Consider the following 22,677-nt stretch of genomic DNA (forward strand, 5'->3'; position numbering starts at 1 on the left):
GGTCTGTCTGTCCATGCTGGATCTGACTGTGTTGTGTGTGTGGGGGTGGGGTCTGTCTGTCCATGCTGGATCTGTCTGTGTTATGTGTGTGGGGGGGAGTCTGTCTGTCCATGCTGGATCTGTCTATGTTGTGTGTGTGTGGGGGGGGTCTGTCTGTCCATGCTGGATCTGACTGTGTTGTGTGTGTGTGGGGGGGGGGGGTCTGTCTGTCCATGCTGGATCTGACTGTGTTGTGTGTGGGGGGGTGGGGTCTGTCTGTCCATGCTGGATCTGACTGTGTTGTGTGTGGGGGGGTGGGGTCTGTCTGTCCATGCTGGATCTGACTGTGTTGTGTGTGTGGGGGTGGGGTCTGTCTGTCCATGCTGGATCTGACTGTGTTGTGGGGGGGGGGGTCTGTCTGTCCATGCTGGATCTGTCTGTGTTGTGTGTGTGGGGAGGTGGGGTCTGTCTGTCCATGTTGGCAGCTAATTTCAGGGTCCGTGGTGCCCATGCTCCACTTATATTTAGGAACATGGCCTGGCTCCAGCAATGTTTGGGTTTATAGTTTCAGAACCCTCCTGCCCACAGGATAGACCAGGGTGACTGCCCCAGGCCCCACACTTTGGTGGGCCCCAAACTTCAGGAGACACAGGGTCCAGAACGGCCTGGTGAGTTAGCCGGAGCCCTTGCACCAGCAGCAGAAAGCAACCCAGCCTCAGCCTATTGCTGCTCCATCCCGTTCCCAGGCCACCCCTTCCCTCAAGCCCCGCCTCTGCCCACTTCTGCTCTGCCCCCACTCTTCCTCCACTCCGTCCAAACTTCAGCTCCACCCCTTCCCAGCTGAGCTCCACCCTATTCCACCCCTTATCCCAAGCTCCCATCACACTTATTTCTAGCCTCTATCCCAGTATTTCTTAAACTACGTTCTGCGGAATACTGGTGTTCCGTGAACAACTCACAGGTGTGCCACGACCTCTTCTTTGTTACTATTTTGTTTTTGTCTTTTTTTTTTTGGTCTGACGACAATTTTTTTTAAGAAAATTTTCATAGGTGTTCCATATAAAACAATGTTATTGTTTGGTATTCTGTGGTCTCAAAAAGTTTAAGAAACATGGCTCTATCCCCTACTACAAGCAACACTGGAAACTGGCAAGGTGTGGCCAGATTGCTCATTACTGCTGGCACAAGGCCCCACCCCAACCCTCCAGGCTGCACTGGACTACATGTACCCCAAAAGCATGGGGCCCAGAGCCCTGGTCCATCCTTTGGATGAGACAGCTCTGCTTGGACCCATTCTGGCCACCACCAAAATCATACAAACTTGGCCCCCATGGCTTGCGAACAGGTGAGTGCTAACAGGGAGTTTAGAGAGGGAGTTCTCCAGGTAAAGGAGAAGCAGATACAGGACTCTTGAGGGAAGTGTGTATTGTTACTGGGGCTTTCTTACTGTGTGCTGAGCTTGTGTTTGTGAGTGAGGGTTGGTGTGTGGTGGGTGTTTTTTTTTTTCTCTGTTTTTGAGTGAGGCTTTAGAGAGGGAATTCTCCAGGTAAAGGAGAAGCAGATACAGGACTCTTGAGGGAAGTGTGTATTGTGTTTGGGGCTTTCTTGCTGTGTACTGAGCTTGTGTTTGTGAGGGTTGGTATGTGTTCTTTTTTTGTTTTTATTTGTTTTTTTCCCTTGTGTTTGTGAGTGAGGCTTCCCCCCACTTCCTCTGCCCCCTCCCCTTCATGGAGTGTGTGCTGTGATTGGCAGGTGGAAACTGTTGGCTTCTAATTAAAGTTTGAATTCTAGAAGCCTCTGCTGATTGGCTGAGCCTTGGTAGGGGGAGGGACTTTCAGGCACTCCAGGGCTTTATAAGGCAGTGGGCAAGTGACCAAGGAGCTTGCAAACAGGTGAGTGCCAACAGGGAGTTTAGAGAGGGAGTTGGGAAGGGCGTGAGGTTCTCTTGCCTTTCTTTTTAAATCCCTTCTCCAGGGCAGCAGCGATGGATGGTGATAGGTCTGCTGTTGTTACCTGCACAGTGTGTGCCATGTTTGTCTTCCTCCCAGAAGAAAGAACACATTACAACTGCACTAAGTGCAAGATGGTTGCCATTTTGGAAGAAAAAGTTAGAGGACTGGAGGCCCAAGTGTCGACCCTACGCTCGATCAGAGAGGATGAAGACTTCCTCGATAGAAGGCAGCATTTAATCCTTCAAGCACAGCAGGCAGAAGAGCCTGAGAGAGGGCAGTACGTGACTAGGAAGAGAACTGGAAGTGTGTAACTTCTAGAAGGGGGAAAAAGGCCAGCATGCTATAGAGGTAAGTAATCGCTTTCAGGCTCTCTCCACAGTGCTGAATGCTTTGGAAGGGACCTCACAAGGAAGAAACTGGAAAGGAACACCATCTACTGGAAGGCATGGGATGTGTAGTCCTAGGGATGGGGGTTCCACGGCCGGCCACCCCCAAAAGAAAACGATGGGTGGTGGTGGTCGGGGACTCCCTTCTAAGAGGGACTGAGCCATCCATCTGCCGTCCGGACCTGGAATCTCGAGAGGTGTGCTGCTTACCGGGAGCTCGCATTCAGGATGTGACTGAGAGGCTTACCAAACTGATCAAACCTTTGGATCGCCACCCCTTCCTGCTTCTCCACGTGGGAACTAACGATACGGCTAAGAATGACCTTGAGTGGGTCACAGCAGATTATGTAGCGCTGGGAAGAAGAATCAAGGAATTTGAAGGGCAAGTGGTGTTCTCGTCCATCCTTCTGATTGAAGGAAAAGGTCTAGGTAGGGATTGTTGAATTGAGGAAGTAAATGCGTGGTTGCGCAGGTGGTGTCGGAGAGAGGGCTTTAGTTTCTTCAACCATGGGAATCTGTTCCGGGCACAAGGATTCTTAGGAAGAGATGGGATCCAAAATAGAGATGGGATTTGAAATAGCGCCATAACCAAATATGCAAATAAGCATGGGATATTTAAATCCCGGCTTCATTTGCAATTTTGAATGTCTACATTTGTATCCCTCTCTCAAAAGAGGGTGCAAGTGTAGACTTACCCTAAGGGATCTACACTAAGGCTACGTCTACATTGGCAAGATTTTTGCGCAAATACTTTGAATGCAAGAGTTTTTGTGTTAAAGTATTTGCGCAAGAGAGCGTCTACACTGGCATGTGCTTTTGCACAAAAGCATCCGTGCTGGTGTAGACGCTCTCTTGCGCAAGAAAGCTCCGATGGCCATTTCAGCCATCGGGCTTTCTTGCACAAGAAATTCATGTTGCCTGTCTACACTGGCCTCTTGCGCAAGAACAGTTGTACAAGAGGGCTTATTCCTAAGCGGGAGCATCATAGTTATTGTGCAAGAAGCACTGATTTCACACATTAAAACGTCAGTGTTCTTGCGCAAGAACTCCCTGCCAGTGTAGACAGGCAGCATGTTTTTGTGCAAAAGCGCGTGCTTTTGTAGAAAATCATGCCAATGTAGACACAATCTAACTAAATGATAACACTATAATGACTTAACAATGGTAACTATTTACAGGGAAAACAGAGTCCAACAATAGGAAAAGCCACCACAGCTAAAGCTGAGGCAAGCAGGTTTCAAGCACCATCACTGGCAGCAAGAAGGAGCTGAGGGTGGAGGCAGCTGGAGGCACCCTCTATAGCGCAGCATGTGCATTCCACACCTGGAGGTGCCTGAGCTAGGTCCCTATGGGTACTGCTAAGGGAAGTTCTTCCAGCGCTGGTCCACGTGGTGAGCACATACACCTATGTTGAGTGGACATGAGCAAGTATGTGAAGAAGAACTACAACATGCTGACCGTAGTACTGTGTAACATTCCCTTTTTGTATGTGTAACTTAGAAACTAACAGCCAAAGCCAGCACTCCTTGCTCAAGTACAAGTCAGTGGGGCTACATCTACATTGGCGTGATTTTGTGCAAGAACTCTTTTGCAGAAGAGTTCTCGTGCAAAAACTCTTCCCGAAGAGAGCGTCTACACTGGCGTGTGCTTTTGCGCAAGAGCCGGTATAGACACTCTCTTGAGCAAGAAAGCTCTGATGGCCATTTTAACCATAGGGCTTTCTTGCACAAGAAATTCATGTTGCCTGTCTACACTGGCCTCTTGCGCAAGAACAGTTGTACAAGAGGGCTTATTCCTGAGCAGGAGCATCAGAGTTCTTGTGCAAGAAGCACTGATTTCATACATTAGAACGTCAGTGTTCTTGCGCAAGAACTTGCGACCAGAGTAGACAGGCAGCAAGTTTTTGTGCAAGATCACAGCCGCTTTTGCGCCAGATCACGCCAATGTTGACACAGCCTGGGAGTTTTCCCTAAGAAAAGGCAATAGGTTTAGATTTTAAGGGCTAAATCTTGGTTTCATCGAAGTCATTTGGAATTTTGCCATTGGTTTCAATGGAACTGTGATTTGGATTTCAGAAATGCAAGAGACAGGCAGATTTTCATATTTTTAATGAAAATACAATTCACTTTAATGACAAAGTAAAAGACAGCAAATGAGACATGCAAATAATATGTATGAAAAACCAAAGCCAACGTAAAGTGCCTATTTTCAGATTCTACGGGAGAGTTAACTTATGGACAATGACAAATTACAGTCTTGGAGCTACTATGATCAGCCTGCATTTGGGAGATGGGAAGGGCCCAAATCCTGCTCAGTATTCTCCTCAGAGTGTTGCTGCTCTTTCTATCTTTTCCAAGTGGACTTGGGGAAAGAAATATCCATGTTGGCACTTGCAAGGGCCAATTTGCTTACATGTCATCCCACATGCATCATCTCTTAAGAGCCACACAACAGACCTACATTCCTAGAATCCTGCAAAGACGTATGAATGTGCTTGCCTTTAAGCACAAGTGTTGTCCTCATACTTCAGTTAAGCATATTTGTAAACATTTGCAAGACCAGGGCCTTGAGCATCAATATTCTGCTTTCCCTAACTATGTGGAAATCTTCGTTGTTGGAAATATATACATACTGGAACCTCGATCCTCCATGAAAACCTGACAGCAACATTTTTACTACGCTCCCATATTTTTTATGGAAATGAGTTAATATGAATATGCAAAACTCAAATATGCTTTATGCAAATCAGAGCATGTGACCTATCATTCAAGAGACTGCAATCCCCTGGGCTGTGTCTAGACTGGCCAGTTTTTCTGGAAAATCAGCCGCTTTTCCAGAAAAACTTGCTAGCTATCTACACTGGCCGCTAGAATTTCCGCAAAAGCACTGACTTCCTACTGTAAGAAATCAGTGCTTTTTGCGGAAATACTATGCTGCTCCCGTTCGGGCAAAAGTCCCTTTTGCGCAAAAGTTTTGCTCAAAAGGGCCAGTGTAGACAGCTGAGATTTGTTTTCCGCAAAAAAGCCCCGATCGCGAAAATGGTGATCGGGGCTTTTTTGTGCAAAAGCGCGTCTAGATTGGCCACAGACACTTTTCCGCAAAAAGTGCTTTTGCAGAAAAGCATCCGTGCCAATCTAGATGTTCTTTTTCGAAAATGCTTTTAACGGAAAACATGCGGAAAATCATGCCAGTCTAGACGTAGCCCTGGTATATGTATTCCATGTGTGTGCACATATCATTCTTGTATGCATAGTTCAAAATATAAAGTGTAAACCTGTTTATTAATCTAGATCTTCTAATGAAAGCCATTAGTGGTACTTAAGGGATTTAATGGCCCGGAACTCAAGACCAGGATCTGTGAATATTCTTGTTTTTCCTGTAAGCCCAAACTGCGGTTGGTCCTATGAAGACATGTGACCATGCCACTTGGAGCTGGAATCCATCTTGAATTTGGTATTTTTCCCCAGGAGTGAGGAGGGGGAATGGGACAAAGACTTTGCACCCTGCAGAAATTCTATTTAAGGGATGGGAAGCAAATAATGAGGGTCTTCAGCTCTCTTCACATATTGCTCCCCTCCACAAGAGGATAAAGAATTCTAATAAGGAATGGTGGAGAAGCAGCTGGGCCCAGGTTAGAAAAAAGATCAGCTTTGGCCTGAAGAATTTTATCTAAAATAAGGAATGGGGTGAAAATTATGCTTTATAACAATTTCTTGTAACTTCGCTGGTATATTTTGTTTTATTTTTAGCTTAGTAACTTACTTGGATCTGTCTGTCATCCTTTGCCATCACTTACATCCAACTTTTATACTTAATAAAATCACTTTTGTTTAGTAGCAAGCCCAGTGTAAATAACTGTTACTGGGGGTTGGGGTGAAGCAACAGCTGTGCATCTCTCTCTTTTGTTGGTAAAGAAAGTGAACTTTATGAGATTTCTCTGTTTAAAACTTACACAAAGAGATTTGGGGTTTTGGTCCCATTGAGGCTGTGCTCCTGGATGCTGACAAGTCTCTGTAACTGCACCCTCCACAGCTGAGTAGTTATCAGTGTCTGTTACTCTGCTAGGGGGCTGATACCCTGGGGATGATACCCCAACTCTGTGCCAGGGCTGGGGGAGACCAGAGATTCTGGCTTAGCAGGACAGGGTGGTAGGACCCCCCAGAGGGCAGACAGGTGGGCTCAGTAGTTTGAGCACCACATCAGGGGACAATCTCAAGGGGATCGCTGTGACCCAACCCATCACAGACTGTTCTTCCTCTGGCAGATTTCCCAGTAGCACTGGGTCCCTGAGGATACACAGCCCATTTACTGGAATTCAGTGCTTATCCCCAAAACATGCACCACACTCATGGTATCTTCCCCTCTCATCTGGCCACCTGACTCAACTACAGATCTTTCATTCCATTGAACAGGATTCTACTGATGTCCCTATTTAACATAAGGGATTGTTTTACGCTGGCTGTAACTAAAGTGGATGGATGAACATATTACAATAAGCAGGGCTCGACAAATTGTACAATCTACTCGCCCATGGCGAGTAGATTGTAACCCGGAAGAGCCAGGTTCAGGCAATCTGCGCATGCGCAGATCGCCGCACAGCATGGCTGGAGAGCGGGGCTTGCTGCAGTTTGGTGAGCCCTGACAATAAGGGACTAATTTATATTCTCAAATCTTCCCTGTGAATCAAGAGAGAAAGCTACATGTGGCACATGAAATGGAATATAAAGAGAGAAAGCTATATATGGCACATAGGATAGTGGTTTTCACATTTTCACTGGGTTGCCTTGCTCAGCACCCAGGGACCCTGGCAGCTAGCGAAAGCTGGTAGGGTTGCTAGGTGTCCGGTATTTTTTTGCTCAACAACTTTGGTCCCCTGGCTTTTTTTTTTTTTTTTTAAAACAACGAATTTTATTCCTGCCATGTTCGGTATTTTTTGTGAAAGCATCTGGCAACCCTAAAAGCTGGGTCATGACCTGCATTTTGAAAACAACTGGGGAGTCCCTGTTCTGACACCGTATGTCCTGGAAGCAGCTAGCAAGTCTGGCTCCTAGGCAGGGGGGCCACTGGGCTCCCTGTGCTGCCCCCGGCCCAAGCACCAGCTCAACACTTTCATTGGCTGGGAGCTGGGGGGGCGGTGCCTGCAGATGAGAGCCATTTGTGCACCTCCGCCTAGGAGCCAGACTTGCTGTTGACCATGTCCGGTGTGCAGTGTGATCCAAAAGAAAGCCTGCCTCTGCACTCCTGCTGCACCAATGACTGGGAGTCATTAGAGGTAAGCCCATTCCCCAGTGCCCAGCCCCATTCCACAGCCCTCACCCCTGCACCTCAACTCTCTGCCCCAGCCCAGAACCCCGCTCACACCTCAAATTCCTCATCCCCAGCTCCGATGGGCTGTGGGTATCAATTATTTTCTTCAACCCGGGTTGCTAGGAAAAAAGTTTGAAAACCATTGACTTAGAGTAACTGCCTCGCTCCTGTAAGTACAGATCCCTGCTTCTCATTACTGCCATTTGATAGAGCTGCTTTAACAAAAACAGGACGGATCAGGCAGAATTTGTAAAAAGGAGGGTGAAAATAGAGAAAAGCAGAGGAACAAAACACATCCGCTGTTAATTCCCTGCCATGCTAAAGATGTTATCCCTGCATCATGATATAAAAGCCTCCTATCCAAAACCTGAAGCTCTATAAAGCTTTATTTCTTGCATCCCTGCAATTCACAGTTTAAGTCTTCAGTTTCCATAAGAACTGCAAACTAGTCCCTGTTGATATGATTTATAGTTAAGGATCCTTCTTCATCTAAACCATACAGCCAGAAAGCAGGGTAAACAGGGTGTAGGATACTGATTTCAAATCGATGCAGGAGCATTTCTTTATCAGTGAGAGAGTAAAAGGACAGGTGATTGTTTTCAAGATCAAGGAAAACTCCAACCGTCAGGGGCCTTTGATCACTTAACCGGGTTTCCCGGTTATTGTGCCAAGCTGACAATTGTTTATTCTTATCGGACCATTCCACACACCAGGATAGTACGGTTCTTCCCAGCCGATCGGTTCTGCCAATATTTCCATTTGCAACTCCAACAGCCCATCCACTGCTGTCCTTGGTACTTACTTCCCAGTAATGGCGTCCATCAGAGAAACTTTGGGAACACATGACTTGGCTGATGCGGAATCTCTTCGCAGTTGGTTTATAAGAAGTTGAAAAATGGGAGACGATCACTTTCTTGTTCTCAGATGTGATATCCAGTTTAGAGGGGATGCTTTCTGGATCAAAGGTCACGTTCACTGCCCCTAAAACAGATAATGGGAAATTTCCTAACCTGAAAGCATCAGGGAGACTGGACAATGAAACATTTGCAACAAAGATGAAACACAGCTGAAAGTTGGGGTCCTCTCTGAATACTGCTACATGTATCCCTCATTAGGGTAATCCAAATGCCAACCCTCTAGCAGTGATCAAACACTGAGGCTTCACAAAAGAAAACAATAGTAATAATAATTAATTCAGATATTGACTGATCTGGAAAACTGATGAGAACTATCAACTCCCTCTGAACTCCAGGGACCAAATCTAAGATCAAGTCCTTACTCAAGCTAACTCCATTGTCTGTCTGCCAGTTCTGAATAAAAACTCAGTAAAGACTCTGGATTTGGTTCACAGACTTCAGCAGAGGGCATCTAAAACTTCAAATCTGTCTCCACTCACATTCTTACAATACAATGATCCTATTACCAATAGTAATGGAATATTTACCCATCAGAATTCATGTAAGCAACTCATGTGAACAAGTTACCATATGGTTTTAGTCTGATAAATTTGCATAGTGGTTCAGCTACAGCTTCAGTACTTTGTATTATGCTGTAAAAAATTCCTTTAAAATAAATCATGTATTGGAAAGAAAAACAGCCAGATCCTTAGCTGGTGTAAATGGGCATTGCTCCTCTTATGTCAATGAAACTACCTCAAATCAGCAGGTGAGGATCCAGCCATGTGGGTGAACATTCTAATCCCCTTCATTTTAATGTTGCTCACAAACTGGTCACATTGCTTCACATACTTACACTGAGAAAATTGACTTGAAATAACCGGTTTTGGATTGTCATATGCAGAATCCACAGACATGGCACAGGCACTTGTGTCCTGAAGTAAATCTACAGGTTCTGATAAATGGGAGAGGGGGAAAGTCTCTCTGTTAGTAGTTTGTTTTAAAAAATAAAAGGCAAATAACAGGTAACACAGGCCATGCTGGCTATAAGTCCAAGATACGTTCGAAAAACCTTGGACTTATAGCAAAACAACTTAAAGCGGGGAATTTTTCTCCAATGACTGACTTCCATTTGCGCAATTTTTTTTTTTTTTTTTTTTGCGTGCGACTTAAGAGCAGGGAATGGGAGGACTTATAACTCATCGGTTCTTACAAGCGTTAATAACTTTAGTGTGTAACGGATGTATACTGGGGCAACTTATAGTGGGGATGCCCTCTAACAAAAATAGTGTTGCAATAGCTAATAGTTAGAATACATGTCCAACAGGAAAAAAAAATAGCTGGTATTTTTATAATGCTTTCTGACCTAAATTTCTCCATGAAGTACTCATGCAAAGATGTTTGTGCAGCTGACACACATACGCTGCATCCACAATTATCAAAACATTTTGCCTGGAGCTGCAGTGACTATACTTACACATGACTAATTACATGTGTAACAGACCCATGAGGCATGACAGGTAACCACAAATTAACTCTCTGTTCTATGCAGGTTCTTCTGTGCTCATCATTGAGGTGTGTGTAATGGCATGTATATTTCTAAAACAAATAACCTCCACTCATAGAACATTCTGATTTGCAGTAACACTTGTAATGCATATTTGCAAGACTGCCAGTTGGAACTCTCTTTGAACATCTGAGTCACTCTCAACATTGATCTGCACAGTTCTAGTGGAAGGTTTTTTTGGCACTAGTGTTTTAGAAACAACTCTGCTTTTATGTTCACACTTTTATGTTCTGTTGCTGCCTGATGAATAGAGTCCTAATCCTGCAAACTCCTCTATGCAGGTTTAAAACTAAACCTGTGACTATGTTTGCAGAATTGGTACCCCAGTTCCCACAGCATAAAGACTATACCTGAAAGGAGAGGAACAAAAAATAGAAAGAGACTATTCATTGGAAGGATTCACTAGGGAGGACCTGCTCACAGCTAACTCCTCTTGGTTACATTATTCTGGTGTTTTCTCGTTAATGGGGAAGCAACAAGACCTCATTCAATTTCTCTCCTTCAGTTTCTTACTGCATCTGAAACATTTTTGGGGCAGGGATTTTGTCTTTATTTCTGTTTGTACAGCACCTAGCACACTATGCTTTATAAGTAATAATTTCTACTGTAGGCCTGTGGTCCTTAGGTTGAAGATCTCCTAATTATCTGCTAAGTGGTTAGGTCCTCCTTCTTAAACATCAGAACAGTACTAGGGACATGAGCAAATATTTTGAGCCAAATCCCAAAGTCCTTGCTAAGGCTCAGCTCTCTGTGAGCAAGTACTTGGGAATTTGACACATTCTTAGAATCACAGAATACTAGGACTGGAAGGGACCTCGAGAGGTCATCGAGTCCAGTCCCCTGCCCTCACGGCAGGACCCAGTACTTCTAGAGTCTAGACCATCCCTGACAGATGTCTATCTAACCTGCTCTTAAATATCTCCAGTGATGGAGATTCCACAACCTTCCTGGTCAATTTATTCCAGTGTTTGGCCACCCTGACAGTTAGGAACTTTTTCCTAATGTCCAAGCTAAACCTCCCTTGCTGCAGTTTAAGCCCATTGTTTCTTGTTCTAGCCTCAGAGGCCAAGATGAACAAGTTTTCTCCCTCCTCCTCATGACACCCTTTTAGATATCTGAAAACTGCTATCATGTCCCCCCTCAATCTTCTTTTCCAAACTAAACAAACCCAATTCTTTCAGCCTTCCTTCATAGATCATGTTCTCTAGACCTTTAATCATTCTTGCTGCTCTTCTCTGGAACCTCTCCAATTTCTCCACATCTTTCTTGAAATGCGGTGCCCAGAACTGGACACAATACTCCAACTGAGGCCTAACCAGCACAGAATAGAGCAGAAGAATGACTTCTTGTGTCTTGCTCACAACACACCTGTGAATGCAGCCCAGAATCATGTTTGCTTTTTTTGCAACAGCATCACACTGCTGACTCATATTTAGCTCGTGGTCTACTATAATAATCTACTTCTAGACAGCATTTCTTTTACGTAAATTGTTTACATTCATACCTAAAAAGTAAAGAGAGATAGAAACAATCACTGATTTGTTTCCAAATGGATTCTAGTCAGTTTCACTTTCTGGTTCCCATGATCCATGGAACAGCACACTATTATTCTGACTTCAAAACTGCAAGGGAATTTGGAACACTCCCTCCCCTTCAAAAAACCCCACTAAGTTTCAAATATGCTAAAATCACCTCTCTATTTCTGTAAGAGTCAGAAACAATTTGAGCCCAAACTTCCGAGCTGTGTCCCTTTAAGTCAGTGGTCACCAACCAGCAAACTGGGATCCACTGGTAGATCTTGGAGCCTCTGACAGGTGATCTTGACTGGCTTGGCCAAGAGGCTGTCAAATGCCAGCACTTCAGCTGCCCCTCCCCCCTCTGCTGCTCATCTCCTGTCCTTTGCCTACGAGCTGTCCCTCCTTGCTGTGCAGGGCATGGAAGGGAGAGGAGGGGGCGCTGATGTCAGGGTGCCCCCTCATACCCTGTATTCTATCTCCATAGAATGGAGGGGGACACAACAGGTCTTAGGCTGGAGGGAATTTGCTGGATGCTTTTGAGAGCGGTGCAGGGCCAGGGCAGGGGTGAGCCTGTCTTAGCACTGCTGCACCATCACCCAGAAGCCACCTGTGCTAAACAGCGTCCAGCAGGAGACTGCATCCTGAACCCCTGCCCCAGTCATAAACCCCCTCCTGCACCCCCAGCTCCTGCCCTCGCCCGGAGCACCCCTAGACACAAACTCCCCCTCAAAGCCTGTATCCTGAACCCCCTCCTGCACCACAACCCCTGTCTCAGGCTCAGCTCAGAGCCTCTCTCCAAATCCATTAATCCAAGACCAGAACCTACACCCCAACCCTCTGCCCCTTCCTGATGAAAGGGAGGAAGGATGGGGGGGGGAGGGAGGATAGGGTGAGCAGGGGGGGGCCTTGGAGAAGGGGTACAAAGGAGGCGAGTCAAGGGTGTTTGGGTCTGAAGTAGATCCTAGATTGCACTTAAATTCAAAAAAGTGATCTCGCGCTTCAAAAGGTTGGAGACCCCTGCTTTTAGTAATACAAGTACGACCCTGCAATCAAGGTGCGAAACAAGCTGTTGACCTCAGTGGAAGGTGACACTGCACAGAGACTCCAGAAGTCACCAGCATCTTGCAGGATCAAGTCCTGTAACAAGTCAAGAGGTTTCACCACAAAAGACGACACAAGTAAAATACATTTACCTTGTGGCAGCTGTGCTGGATAATTCTTCAATATTATTGTTTCCAATTGCTTCTTGAGGTCCTCTACCGCACTTGTGACAACACAAATCTTCCTATGATCGAGTGTAATTTTCTGCGTTATTATCGGAGAGTCTGTGCTGGTATCCTAAGGAGGACAGAAGAGCTGAATGCACAAGTGGTTTGAGCTAAACAAATAGCAATAATTTCATCAAGAGTTTCTGGCAATTTCAGAAAACCAGGAGAGGAAAGCACCAGTCAGTCTTAGACTTTACAGAGAGAATTTTCTTTATTATAATGTGACCAGAGGAGAAGCTGAAACTGCTGAAAATATCGAAAGATACGTTCTTGACCAAAAATGGAAATAACAGATTTTGCCCACTGAACTCACAGGGATTTGTCTCTGCAATCAGATTGTAATTTGTTTAAATAAACAGCCCCTCCGTCCCCACAAACAGATAAGATTTCTTTCTCTCTCGATTTTCTTCTCAGACTCTAGAGAGCTGGGCTGGGGTGGAGGGAGAAAGAAATCAGAGTTTTTAAAAACGAATCAGTCTTAGATTATTAGAATTCACAGCCAGAGGACACCACTGGGATCATTTAGTACAGCAGGGCAAATACTGGCCCATGGGCCAGATCTGGTTCATCAGGGTTAGCCCCTGGTAGGCCACTGCTGCTGTATTTCCCTGTGCCTCCACAGGTACAAGCACTTGCAGCTCCCGTTAGCTGTGGATCGCTGTTCTTGGCCAATGGGAGCTGCGGGAAGCAATGTCCCAGTCTGCGCTGCTTTGCGCAGCTCCCATTGGCTGGGAATGGTGATCTGCAGCCAATGGGAGCTGCAATCATCCGTACCTGTGGAGGCAGAGGTAAATATCATGGCAGCAGCCCACCAAGCGCTAACCTGGCAAATCACCTCCATCTTATTGCCCATCCCTGCCATAGAACCTCCCTGAAAAAATGACTAGAGCGTATCTTTTAGAAAAATATTCCAATCTTTAAAGCCATAAAAATTGCCAGTGACAGAGAATTCACCAGAACCTTCCTTATTTCCAGTCTGGATTTATCTAGCTTCAACATGCAATCATTAGATCTTGTCACACCTTTCTCTGCTAGACTGAAGAGCCCTTTATCCAATATCTGTTCCCTGCGTAGCTATTTATAAACTGTAATCAAGTCACTGCTTCACCTTCTCCTTGTGAAGTTGAACAGACAGAGCTGCTTGAGCCTTTCACTAGAAGACTCGTGTTCTAATACTTTTAATCCCCCTCGGAGTTCTTCTCTGACCCCATTTTCAACATCCATCTTGAATTGTGGGAACCAGAATAGGACACAGGGCCTAGCAGCAGTTGCACCAGTATCAAATACTGAGGTAATACAACTTCTCTACTCACAATTCCCCTGTTTATGCATCCAAGGATTATATTAGCCCTTTGGGCCACAGCTGCATTACACTGCACAGGGCCAAGAACCGATCCCTGCAGATCCCCAGTAGAAACATATCCTCTCAGTGTTGATTTCATTTTGAGACCTATCAGTAGCCAGTTTTTAATCCATTTACGGTGTACCATGTTAATTTTGTACATTCTAGTTTTTTAAACAGAACATTGTATGGACCCATGTAAAACGCCTCACTGAAGTCTAAGTATATTCCATCTGCACTATTACTTTTAACAACCACACTTGGAATCTCATTTTAAAAAAAAGTCAAGTTAGTTTGACACGATCTGTCGTCTATAAACCCATGCTGATTGACATTTGTTAATTACCCCCATTAGTTCTTTATTACTGAAGTCTCTTATCTCTCTCTCCATTTTGCCCCAGATCAACAACATATTAACAGGCCTCTAATTCCTTGGACCTATAATTCCCCAGGCCATCCTATTTACCCTTTTAAAATATTGACATATTAGCTTTCTTCCAGTTATTTGGAACCTGCCCCCTCCCCCAATTGTTCCAAGACTTACTGAAAATCAAAGTTGAGAGACCAGTGATCTCCTCAGCCTGCTCTTTTAAAACTCTTGGATGCAAGTTATCTAAGCCTCCTGATTTAAAAATATCTAATTTTAGCAGCTATTCCCCTGGAAGTCCCTGGGAGCGCAGGACTGGAACTAGAGCCCAGAGCAGAAGCCAGAGCCTGGACTGCCCAGAGAGCCAGCAGCTGGTGGTGGACTTGGGGGCTGCTAGCACGGAACCTTCCCTGGTCTGGCAAATTCTCTCATTTGGGACCAATCAGATCCCAATGGTAACAGACCAGGGAGGTCCAACCTGTAGTGCAGTCAGTGAAAATTGCACACACTCCATACATGCTCACGAAACTCAGGGGGTTTGGCCCATAGATTTCTACTTACACTCAGCTGCTCCATTGTGTTATGCTGCAGCCCTTTTCCCAGCTGGGCTTTGATGTTGGTGAGCTTGTTCACTTTCGCGGTGAGCTGGCCAATCATTTCGTCTATTTTCTGCTGAGCCACTCGTTGCTCGAGAGCAATGACCTGAAGCGTGGCTCTCTCTTGGGTTTCAAGATACCTTTTCATGGCACCAAAGTCTTCGGTAATCAAGCCTTTGATCTGAGACACATATTCCTGAAGGGCACCAGATGGGGAGTGAGTTCTACTAGCAACAGGAAGCTGAAGAACATCAGTCTCTACAGCCTGATCTAACCCCCTCTGGCAAGTGACTTCATTTCAGCACAATTATTTTTATTCAGAAGACGTGTACTTGGCACAAATTTGCACTGGTTGCAGCAGGAGTTTTGGCTGTGCTGGGAACGCAGAGTTGGGCACCTGTAAGCCTAAGGACAGCAGGCCTCAGTCAATGCTGAGACCGAGATTCTAGCTCAGTCCCTTGTGTGCCGGGCTCGGAGAAGTGCACATGCGTCCCACCCAGCTCCTTGGAGGGGGCAAGAGACACAAAGCCAGTCCATATGTTTAGGGAAGTGGTGGGCAACCCACGGCCCACTGGGGTTGTGTGTGGCCCACAAAACATTGTAAGAGCTGTGCGCTTCCTCTGCATCTAATTGGCCCACGCTGCTAATTCTAGGCACGCATGCATGCCACTCCTCAGAGAAAGCCCTTGGGAGTGTGGGCGTAAAAGGGGGAATCAGAGGTGGATGATAATACACAGACTCCCTGCCCCATGTCGTCCTGCATAAAGATGGTGATGCAGCTCTCAGTGAAGGGTAAAAGCATAAATGAAGAGTGGCTGGTGCATGTACGTACATTCATTTCAGTACTGGACTGCTTAGTGCTGCTGATGGCATCCTGGACCACTTCAATTTGCTTGGAGACCTCACTTATTTCCCGCTCCTTCAGAGTGAAACATATGAATGTTTATTGATAGAACCTGTGTAAAAACTGTGATAGGGTTAGAGGACATGCTGGGGAAAAATACCTGTGCCTTGTTTACCCTAAATATTTAGTCTCAGATCCAGCCAGCGATTTCAGCATGCAATTCACTTTAAGCATGGCGCTAACCCCATCGAAGTCGATGAAACTACTCGCTAAACATCTGTCATGAGTTTATCTGCCTTGCAGGATCAGGGCCGGAGACTGTAGGGGATTTTCACTGTACTTTGTGTAAAGTGCTTTAGGTAATGAGGCTTCAGTCTCCAGTGGGGGCTTCCTAGATGCTACCATACAAATGATCGCTATTCACAATAGTTAATAGTCACTGTAATAATAATCCCCTGCTCTTATCCTCGCGGAGCCGCACCCACAGCGAACGAGACACTGGGTTTCTGTTGCTGTCCATGCATCCCAAACACCCATCGGTCCTGAGCTGCTTCAGTGAGCCAGCCGACAAGGTACCAGTTGTGGGAATGGTTTCCCAATCGGTCTATTGGAAAATGAACTGAAACCAGCAGATTCCATACAGGCCGCCAAATACCCATCAGACAGGAACCATATTAATTGTGGGTGCAGCCCAGCAGGGGCTTGAGCGCTCTGGCCCCAAACCAGCAAAGCACGTACAGTACTTTAAATCTGAGCCTGCAAGCAGCCCCTCTGCAGTCTCGTCAGACCTCCATGCTCATATGGCAGGATCTTTGCTGCCTGCCATCAGACCCACCAACAGCAATTCTGGGCCCCAGGCAAAAATCAATGGGCCCTCTGCCGCCACCCTCAGCCAGTGTCACAAACTCCCCCCCCACCCCCCCGAGAAGCCCCAAGTGCCCACACACACACCAAAGGAGCACTGGGCCAGGCCATCTTGGTCCCCCACCTGCTCTGAAGAGCCCCAGAGCAGCTCCCTTCCCTTCCCCAGACCCATCCTGCCTGCTCTGGGGAAAGCCACAGCAGCGTCTCTTGACCAAAAGATGCTTTCGATATGTGGGGCCCAGTAACCCCGCCCCAGATACTGCACAGGGCATCTCAAAAGAGCCTTTCCATCAAGAGACGCTTTTCAGCAGAGCAATAGCAGCAGTAACTGGGGCTCCAGGGCCCTTTTAAATTGCCAGGCCCCTGGGCAATTGCACCCCCCCCCCCCACCGCCATTCCTACATAAAGTACTACATGACACAGCGGAAGAGGATGGCCCAGAAACACAGTGGCTCCAACCAACCCCCTCCAGCAGAACTCAGCTGTGCTGGGTGGTAGCAGTTCCATTTTTCTGCAGGCTCCCACCAGAAATGGGGGGGAGGGGGAGTCCCATAAGATAGTGGTTCTCAACCAGGGGTACATGTACCCCTTGGGGTTCACAAAGGTCTTCCAGGAGGTGCTTCACCTCATCGAGGTATTTGCCTAATTTTACAACAGGCTACATAAAAAGCTCTAGCCAAGTCAGCACAAAGTAAAATTTCACACGACTTGTTTATGCTGCCCTATGTGCGATACACTGATGTGCCAGTCCACTCTATAGATGCAGATAGAGTCACTTTTATAAGGATGTGGCAAAAACTGAGAAAGGAAGCAATTAGTGAGCAACAGCACGCTGGGACAGGCGGCCCGTCTGACGCCGTAAGCAAGTGGTTTCTAGGTGAGGGGAGACTTGGGGTCCTCCGCCCGATCCGACTCCCGAAGAGGGGGACAAGTAGGCTAGAAAGGAGGGGAGGCTCCTGACCAGAGTTCCCAGTACGCTGGGTGCTTGTGCAGCTGCGCAGGAGAGATTCCAACACTGCCCAGCTCATCAGTAGAGCGCCCACTCCCCCCCCCCCCAGTTATTTTCTACAGGTGGTGCACAGTGGCACAAGCCTTGGTGCACATACAATTATTCCACATGGAAAAGATCAGTGGGGCACATTGCTCCTGACTATGCCGGCTTCTCCCCAGGCTCTAGGCAGGCCCGGCAGAGGCTGTGCAGCACCACAGCTTCCCTTGCAACCCTGCAGCCTCGGCGCGGTCACAATAGCGAGAGGAAATGGGGGGGAGGGGGAAAAGATGAGGCAGTAGCCAAGGCCAGGTGCTGCGGGCAGGAAAAGGGGAGAAGAAGGGGGAGGCAGGTAAATATCATTAGCTCACAGACATTTACCTTTCCCCCTTCCATCTCCCTTCTGTTCTGAAATATGATTTGTCCTTTTCATATGTGGTCACTTTTTTTAAAATTGTATCCTTTGGTATATATGGTTGTGACAATTTTCTTCCACTATTTGATCTGAGGAAGTGGGTCTGGCCCACGAAAGCTCATCATCTAATAAACCATCTTGTTAGTCTTTAAAGTGCTACATAGTCCTGTTTTTTATTTCAGCTACCAAACATAGGTGTGTCTAATTAAAACAAAAAATGAGGAGTAACGTTTGTTCGAACCAAGGGGTTTGATTCGAACTAACACATCCCAGAGTGCACTTCCTGGTTCAAATCAGCTGTTGAGAGGAATAACATGTGGATGAGATTATGCTAATGAAGCACGGGATATTTAAATCCCCGCTTCATTAGCAATTTCAGTCAGCTACATTTGCATCCCTATCTCAAACTAGGGAGCAAGTGTAGACATACCCTTAGAGACTAACAACAAGATATGAATCTTATCATGAGCTTTCCTGTGCAAAACCCACTTCCTCAGATGAGATGATCTTGAGTGGAGTCACTCTGTGTGGCTGAATGTAGTGCAGTGAACGTTTAAAAGCCTCAGAGAGGTAGCCGTGTTAGTCCATAACTTTAAAAACAAGGAGTAGACCCGTGGCATCTTAGGCTACATCTACACTGCATGGTTATTTCGGAACAAGCTATTCCAGAAGAAATATTATTTACTTTGAAATAGCGTGTCTATGTCATGTATCTGATGAAGTGGGTCTTTGCCCACGAAAGCTTATGCTCCAATAAATCTGTTAGTCCACAAGGTGCCAAAGGACTTCTCCTTGTTCATGCAGATTAAGACTAACACGGCTACCCCTCTGATAAAAATATAGACAGTATCATGAGATAGGGCCAAAGATGAGGGTTAAATACACCGCCTCTCACCCAAAGGGAAGCCAAGTTAGAGTGGCCTTTCCTAGATGGCTGAGGTCTTGTGAAAGTCACCCTGCACCTCTCATGTATCAGAGAGGGGCAAGCCCAGGAAACCTACCTCTCTAGAATCTCTCTCCAACTACCTGGTTTTCAGACCAAATTAACTGGGCTTCTCTTGTCAGAGCTGTGAAATGAACGTGAGTGCAGTTCACACCTGGAGGGCACTTTGGCCACAAATCAGTTACTTAATATCTAGAGCTGTGTTTCTTAAACTCTTTAAGACCGAGGAACACCGAACAATAATTTTTTTATGAGGAACACCAAGGATTTTTTGTTGAGTAGAAAAAAAAGGATTGGGGGGAAGTTATTGAGCAAAACAAAAAGGGAATCGGGGGGAAAGTTATTGAGCAAAAAAAAAAATCACCTGTCCCTTTAAGGGTAGCCATGTAGGGAGTAGCAAACAGGGTTACCCTAGGGCCCCACACAGCCAAGCTGCTCAGGCTTTGGTTTCAGCCTTGCATGGCAGGGCTTGGGGGCTTTGTCTTTCTGTTCTGGGCCACTGTGAGTCAAAAAGCAGCACTGCTTGGCCCCAGAAACCTGTTCATGGCCCCCTATGGGACCATGGGCCCTTGGTTGAGAAATGCTACAGTGAGCAGTCATGACATGACTCTTACGGACTTCCGTGAGAATTGGATTGGGCCTTTTGTGTTCCCATCACTGTGACATTTAAGTGCCAATCAGTCACATATTAGTAGTTCAGTGTAAGTATGTTAAATATTGACTAATTGAATAATCGATAGGATGATTCCACCTTTGAAGTGTAGCAACAGCCCTAGGCTGTTGCTACACTTCAAAGGTGAAAGCGCCGCATGGACCCCGCGATCAGCTGGGGACTCCAGCTGATCCTGGGCTCCATGCGGCACTGCTGCTTTGAAACGCGGCATGCAGCCTGACACTGGGCTCCCCACGGTGTTTCAAAGCAGCAGCACCGCATGGAGCCCTGGGTCAGTGGGGAAGTCTCCAACTGATTCCTGACTCCCTGCGGTGCTGCCACTTTGAAACACCGGGAGGACCCTGACACCAGGCTCCCTGCGGTGTTTCAAAGCGGTAGTGCTGCACGGAGCCCAGGTCAATGAGGAGATCCCAACTGCTCCTGGGTTTCACTTGGCGCTGCTGCTGTGAAATGCCATGTGGAGTCTGGGGACACCCCAGCTGGCTCTGAGCTGCACGTGGCATTTCAAAGCGGCAGTGCCAAGTGGAGCCCGGGGTCTGGCCCCAGGCTTCAAGTTGTGCTGCCTCTTTGAAGTACCTCCTCCTCTTCCCCCCCCTTGCTGCCTCTTTCTGATAGAGACAGCAAGGAGTGGGGGAAGTGACTAGTTGACTAGCATGACTATCCCATAAGCATTTACTGGCAAAGACACAGTCAGGTCAAACTCTCTTCCCACAACCCCAGAGGAGTATATCTCGAATTATGGCCAGTCCAGCAAAGTATTCAGTATACTGAGCACCCTTAACTTTCAGCTGACATGACTGTGCTTATAGCTAAGGCCCCAGCAAATTCATGGCCATGAAAAATGCATCACTGACTATGAAATCTGGTCTCTCACCATGAAATGTGGCATTTGGTTTGCTTTACCGTATACTATACAGATTTCATGGGGGGGAGACCAGTGGTTCTCAGATTGGGGGGCTCTGACTAGTAGTTGCAGTGGGAAGCCACAAGGACATTTATGGGGGACCACTCTTATGCCTGGGCTTCCTAGAGAGGTGGGTGGCCTGAGAAAGGAGGCTGCTGACCAACACTCCAGCTCTGAAGTCAGCAGAGCAGACGTAAAGGTGGCAATGCCATACTATGCTCCCGGCCAGCAGCCGCCTCTCTCTAACTGCCCAGCTCTGAAGGCACTGCCACTGCCAGGAGGCATGCAGAAGTCAGTGTACAGTCCTGCAATCTCCACTACAATAAACTTGTGATCCTCTTACAACTCCTTTTTGGGTCAGGACCCCCACAGTTACACCACCATGCAGTGGCATAGAGAGGGGAAGTGCATGTAGGGGGGAGTTTCCTCCAGGCGCCACACTGGGGGGGGGCGCCAGTTTAGTCTCCCTCCTCTCCCCGTCATTCCTCAGCTTGCCTGCCCCTCCGCCTGCCGGCTGGAGCCTCCTCCCCCTTTCTCCGCCCCCAGCTTGACACTCTTCCATCTCCACCGGCAGGTTAGCGCATGCAGGGTCCCAGCCTCAAACTGGAGGGGTCGGAAGAAGACGCAGTACAAGCTGCCCCCCTTCTCCAGAGTCGGGCTCAGCTGTGCGCCAGGTTCAGGGCCCCGCCGTGTGGTGGCAGCGGGGAGGGGGTGGGTGCAAATTTTGCCTTTGCCGCCAGGCACATAACACCCTCGCTACACTTCTGCCGCCATGAAGTTTCAGATTTAAATAGCTGTAATCATGAAATTTACAATTTTTAAAATCCTATGACTGTGAAATTGACCACACTGACCTTCCCGAGAGAGAAAAGATGTGAATTTGCTACGACCCTACCTATAGCTCTTACAAGTGCTAGACATGATTAATTATTGTTATTATTATTTATGTAAGTAGCCAGTCTAACTATGCAGCACACAGTAAATACCCTGTTCTCCCATGCTGTCCTATCGGGGGGAAGCCCATCTCGAAAATCCTGAGTCCACAATTTGTCGGCTTCTTGATCATTTTCACAAAAGAGTTTCAATACTTCCTGGTGTTTCTCCACCTCACTTTCCTCTCCCCTGTTTTGAGCAGTTTTCTTCAGACGCTGGACTATTTCCACCACGTTGGCTAGCTGCCGGTTTGAGATTAAGTTTTCCTGATGGAAGGTCTTCCTACAATGAGGGCAGCGGACGCCGGATCCTTGGTCCTTGCAGTGCTGGGTGATACAGTCTCGGCAGAAGCTATGGGCACATTTTGTGATTAGTATTGGGTCTCTAAAATACTCCAGGCAAAGAGAGCAAGTCATTTCATCTTCGAGATTTTTGACAGGATTAGCAGCAGCCGCCATGGCCTCCTGGGGAGAGAAAATACGGGAAGTTTCAGTTTCTTTTCTTATTATGAAAGACTGTCCACCGGAGAGCCCTGAGAGGAGGAGCACTTTGTTCCTGCTCCGCCCATCTGCTACGTAAGAATCTAACCCCTTCCGGCTAGCAAACATTGGCCACCGTTTGTGGGTTGTGCTCATGAAAACTCACGATACCATCTACATGTTTTGTGAGTCTTTAAGGTGCAGCTAGACCATTCGTCGGCGTTTTAAGTTTTTCCAGGTACAGACTAACTCGGCTCCCTCTCTGAGGCTATTGGCCACTGTGTAATCTAAATCTCGATCTATAATGATACTCTTAGGGATTTGACCACAGAGATTTTCTCTGATCATAGAAGCAGCTCTGGCTCTCAAAGCCCTCCAAGTTTGGGGCTGTATGGATCTGGGATCTAGCTTAGGCTGAAAACACACATTTCCATGACACTCCTCCTTCCTTCCGAAT

The 22,677-nt window shown here is 46.8% G+C and overlaps 1 protein-coding gene across 1 annotated transcript; it reads right to left on the bottom strand.

The window, feature by feature from the left end:
- Positions 1 to 5,533: 5,533 nt before the first annotated feature.
- RNF135 (ring finger protein 135) lies at positions 5,534 to 22,292 on the bottom strand. The gene is made up of 6 exons (XM_006125161.5): positions 21,795 to 22,292; positions 16,010 to 16,096; positions 15,143 to 15,373; positions 12,798 to 12,942; positions 9,377 to 9,475; positions 5,534 to 8,605 (listed from the first exon to the last, which is right to left on the bottom strand). The coding sequence occupies exons 1-6, from the start codon at positions 22,197 to 22,199 to the stop codon at positions 8,070 to 8,072; spliced, it is 1,503 nt and encodes a 500-aa protein (XP_006125223.3). The 5' UTR covers positions 22,200 to 22,292; the 3' UTR covers positions 5,534 to 8,069.
- Positions 22,293 to 22,677: the final 385 nt, after the last annotated feature.

Source organism: Pelodiscus sinensis, chromosome 20 (genome assembly GCF_052426305.1).
Source record: "Pelodiscus sinensis isolate ZL-2025 chromosome 20, ASM5242630v1, whole genome shotgun sequence".
NCBI classification, from domain to species: Eukaryota; Metazoa; Chordata; order Testudines; family Trionychidae; genus Pelodiscus; species Pelodiscus sinensis.

Coding starts and splice junctions, on each gene's coding strand:
- RNF135 (XM_006125161.5), bottom strand. CDS start 22,199: ATGGCGGCTGCTGCTAATCCTGTCAAAAATCTCGAAGATGAAATGACT. Junction 15,374..16,009: donor AGTCCAGTACTGAAATGAAT/GTACGTACATGC, acceptor GGTGCCCTTCAG/GAATATGTGTCTCAGATCAA. Junction 8,606..9,376: donor TTCAAGTCAATTTTCTCAGT/GTAAGTATGTGA, acceptor TATCTGTTTTAG/GGGCAGTGAACGTGACCTTT.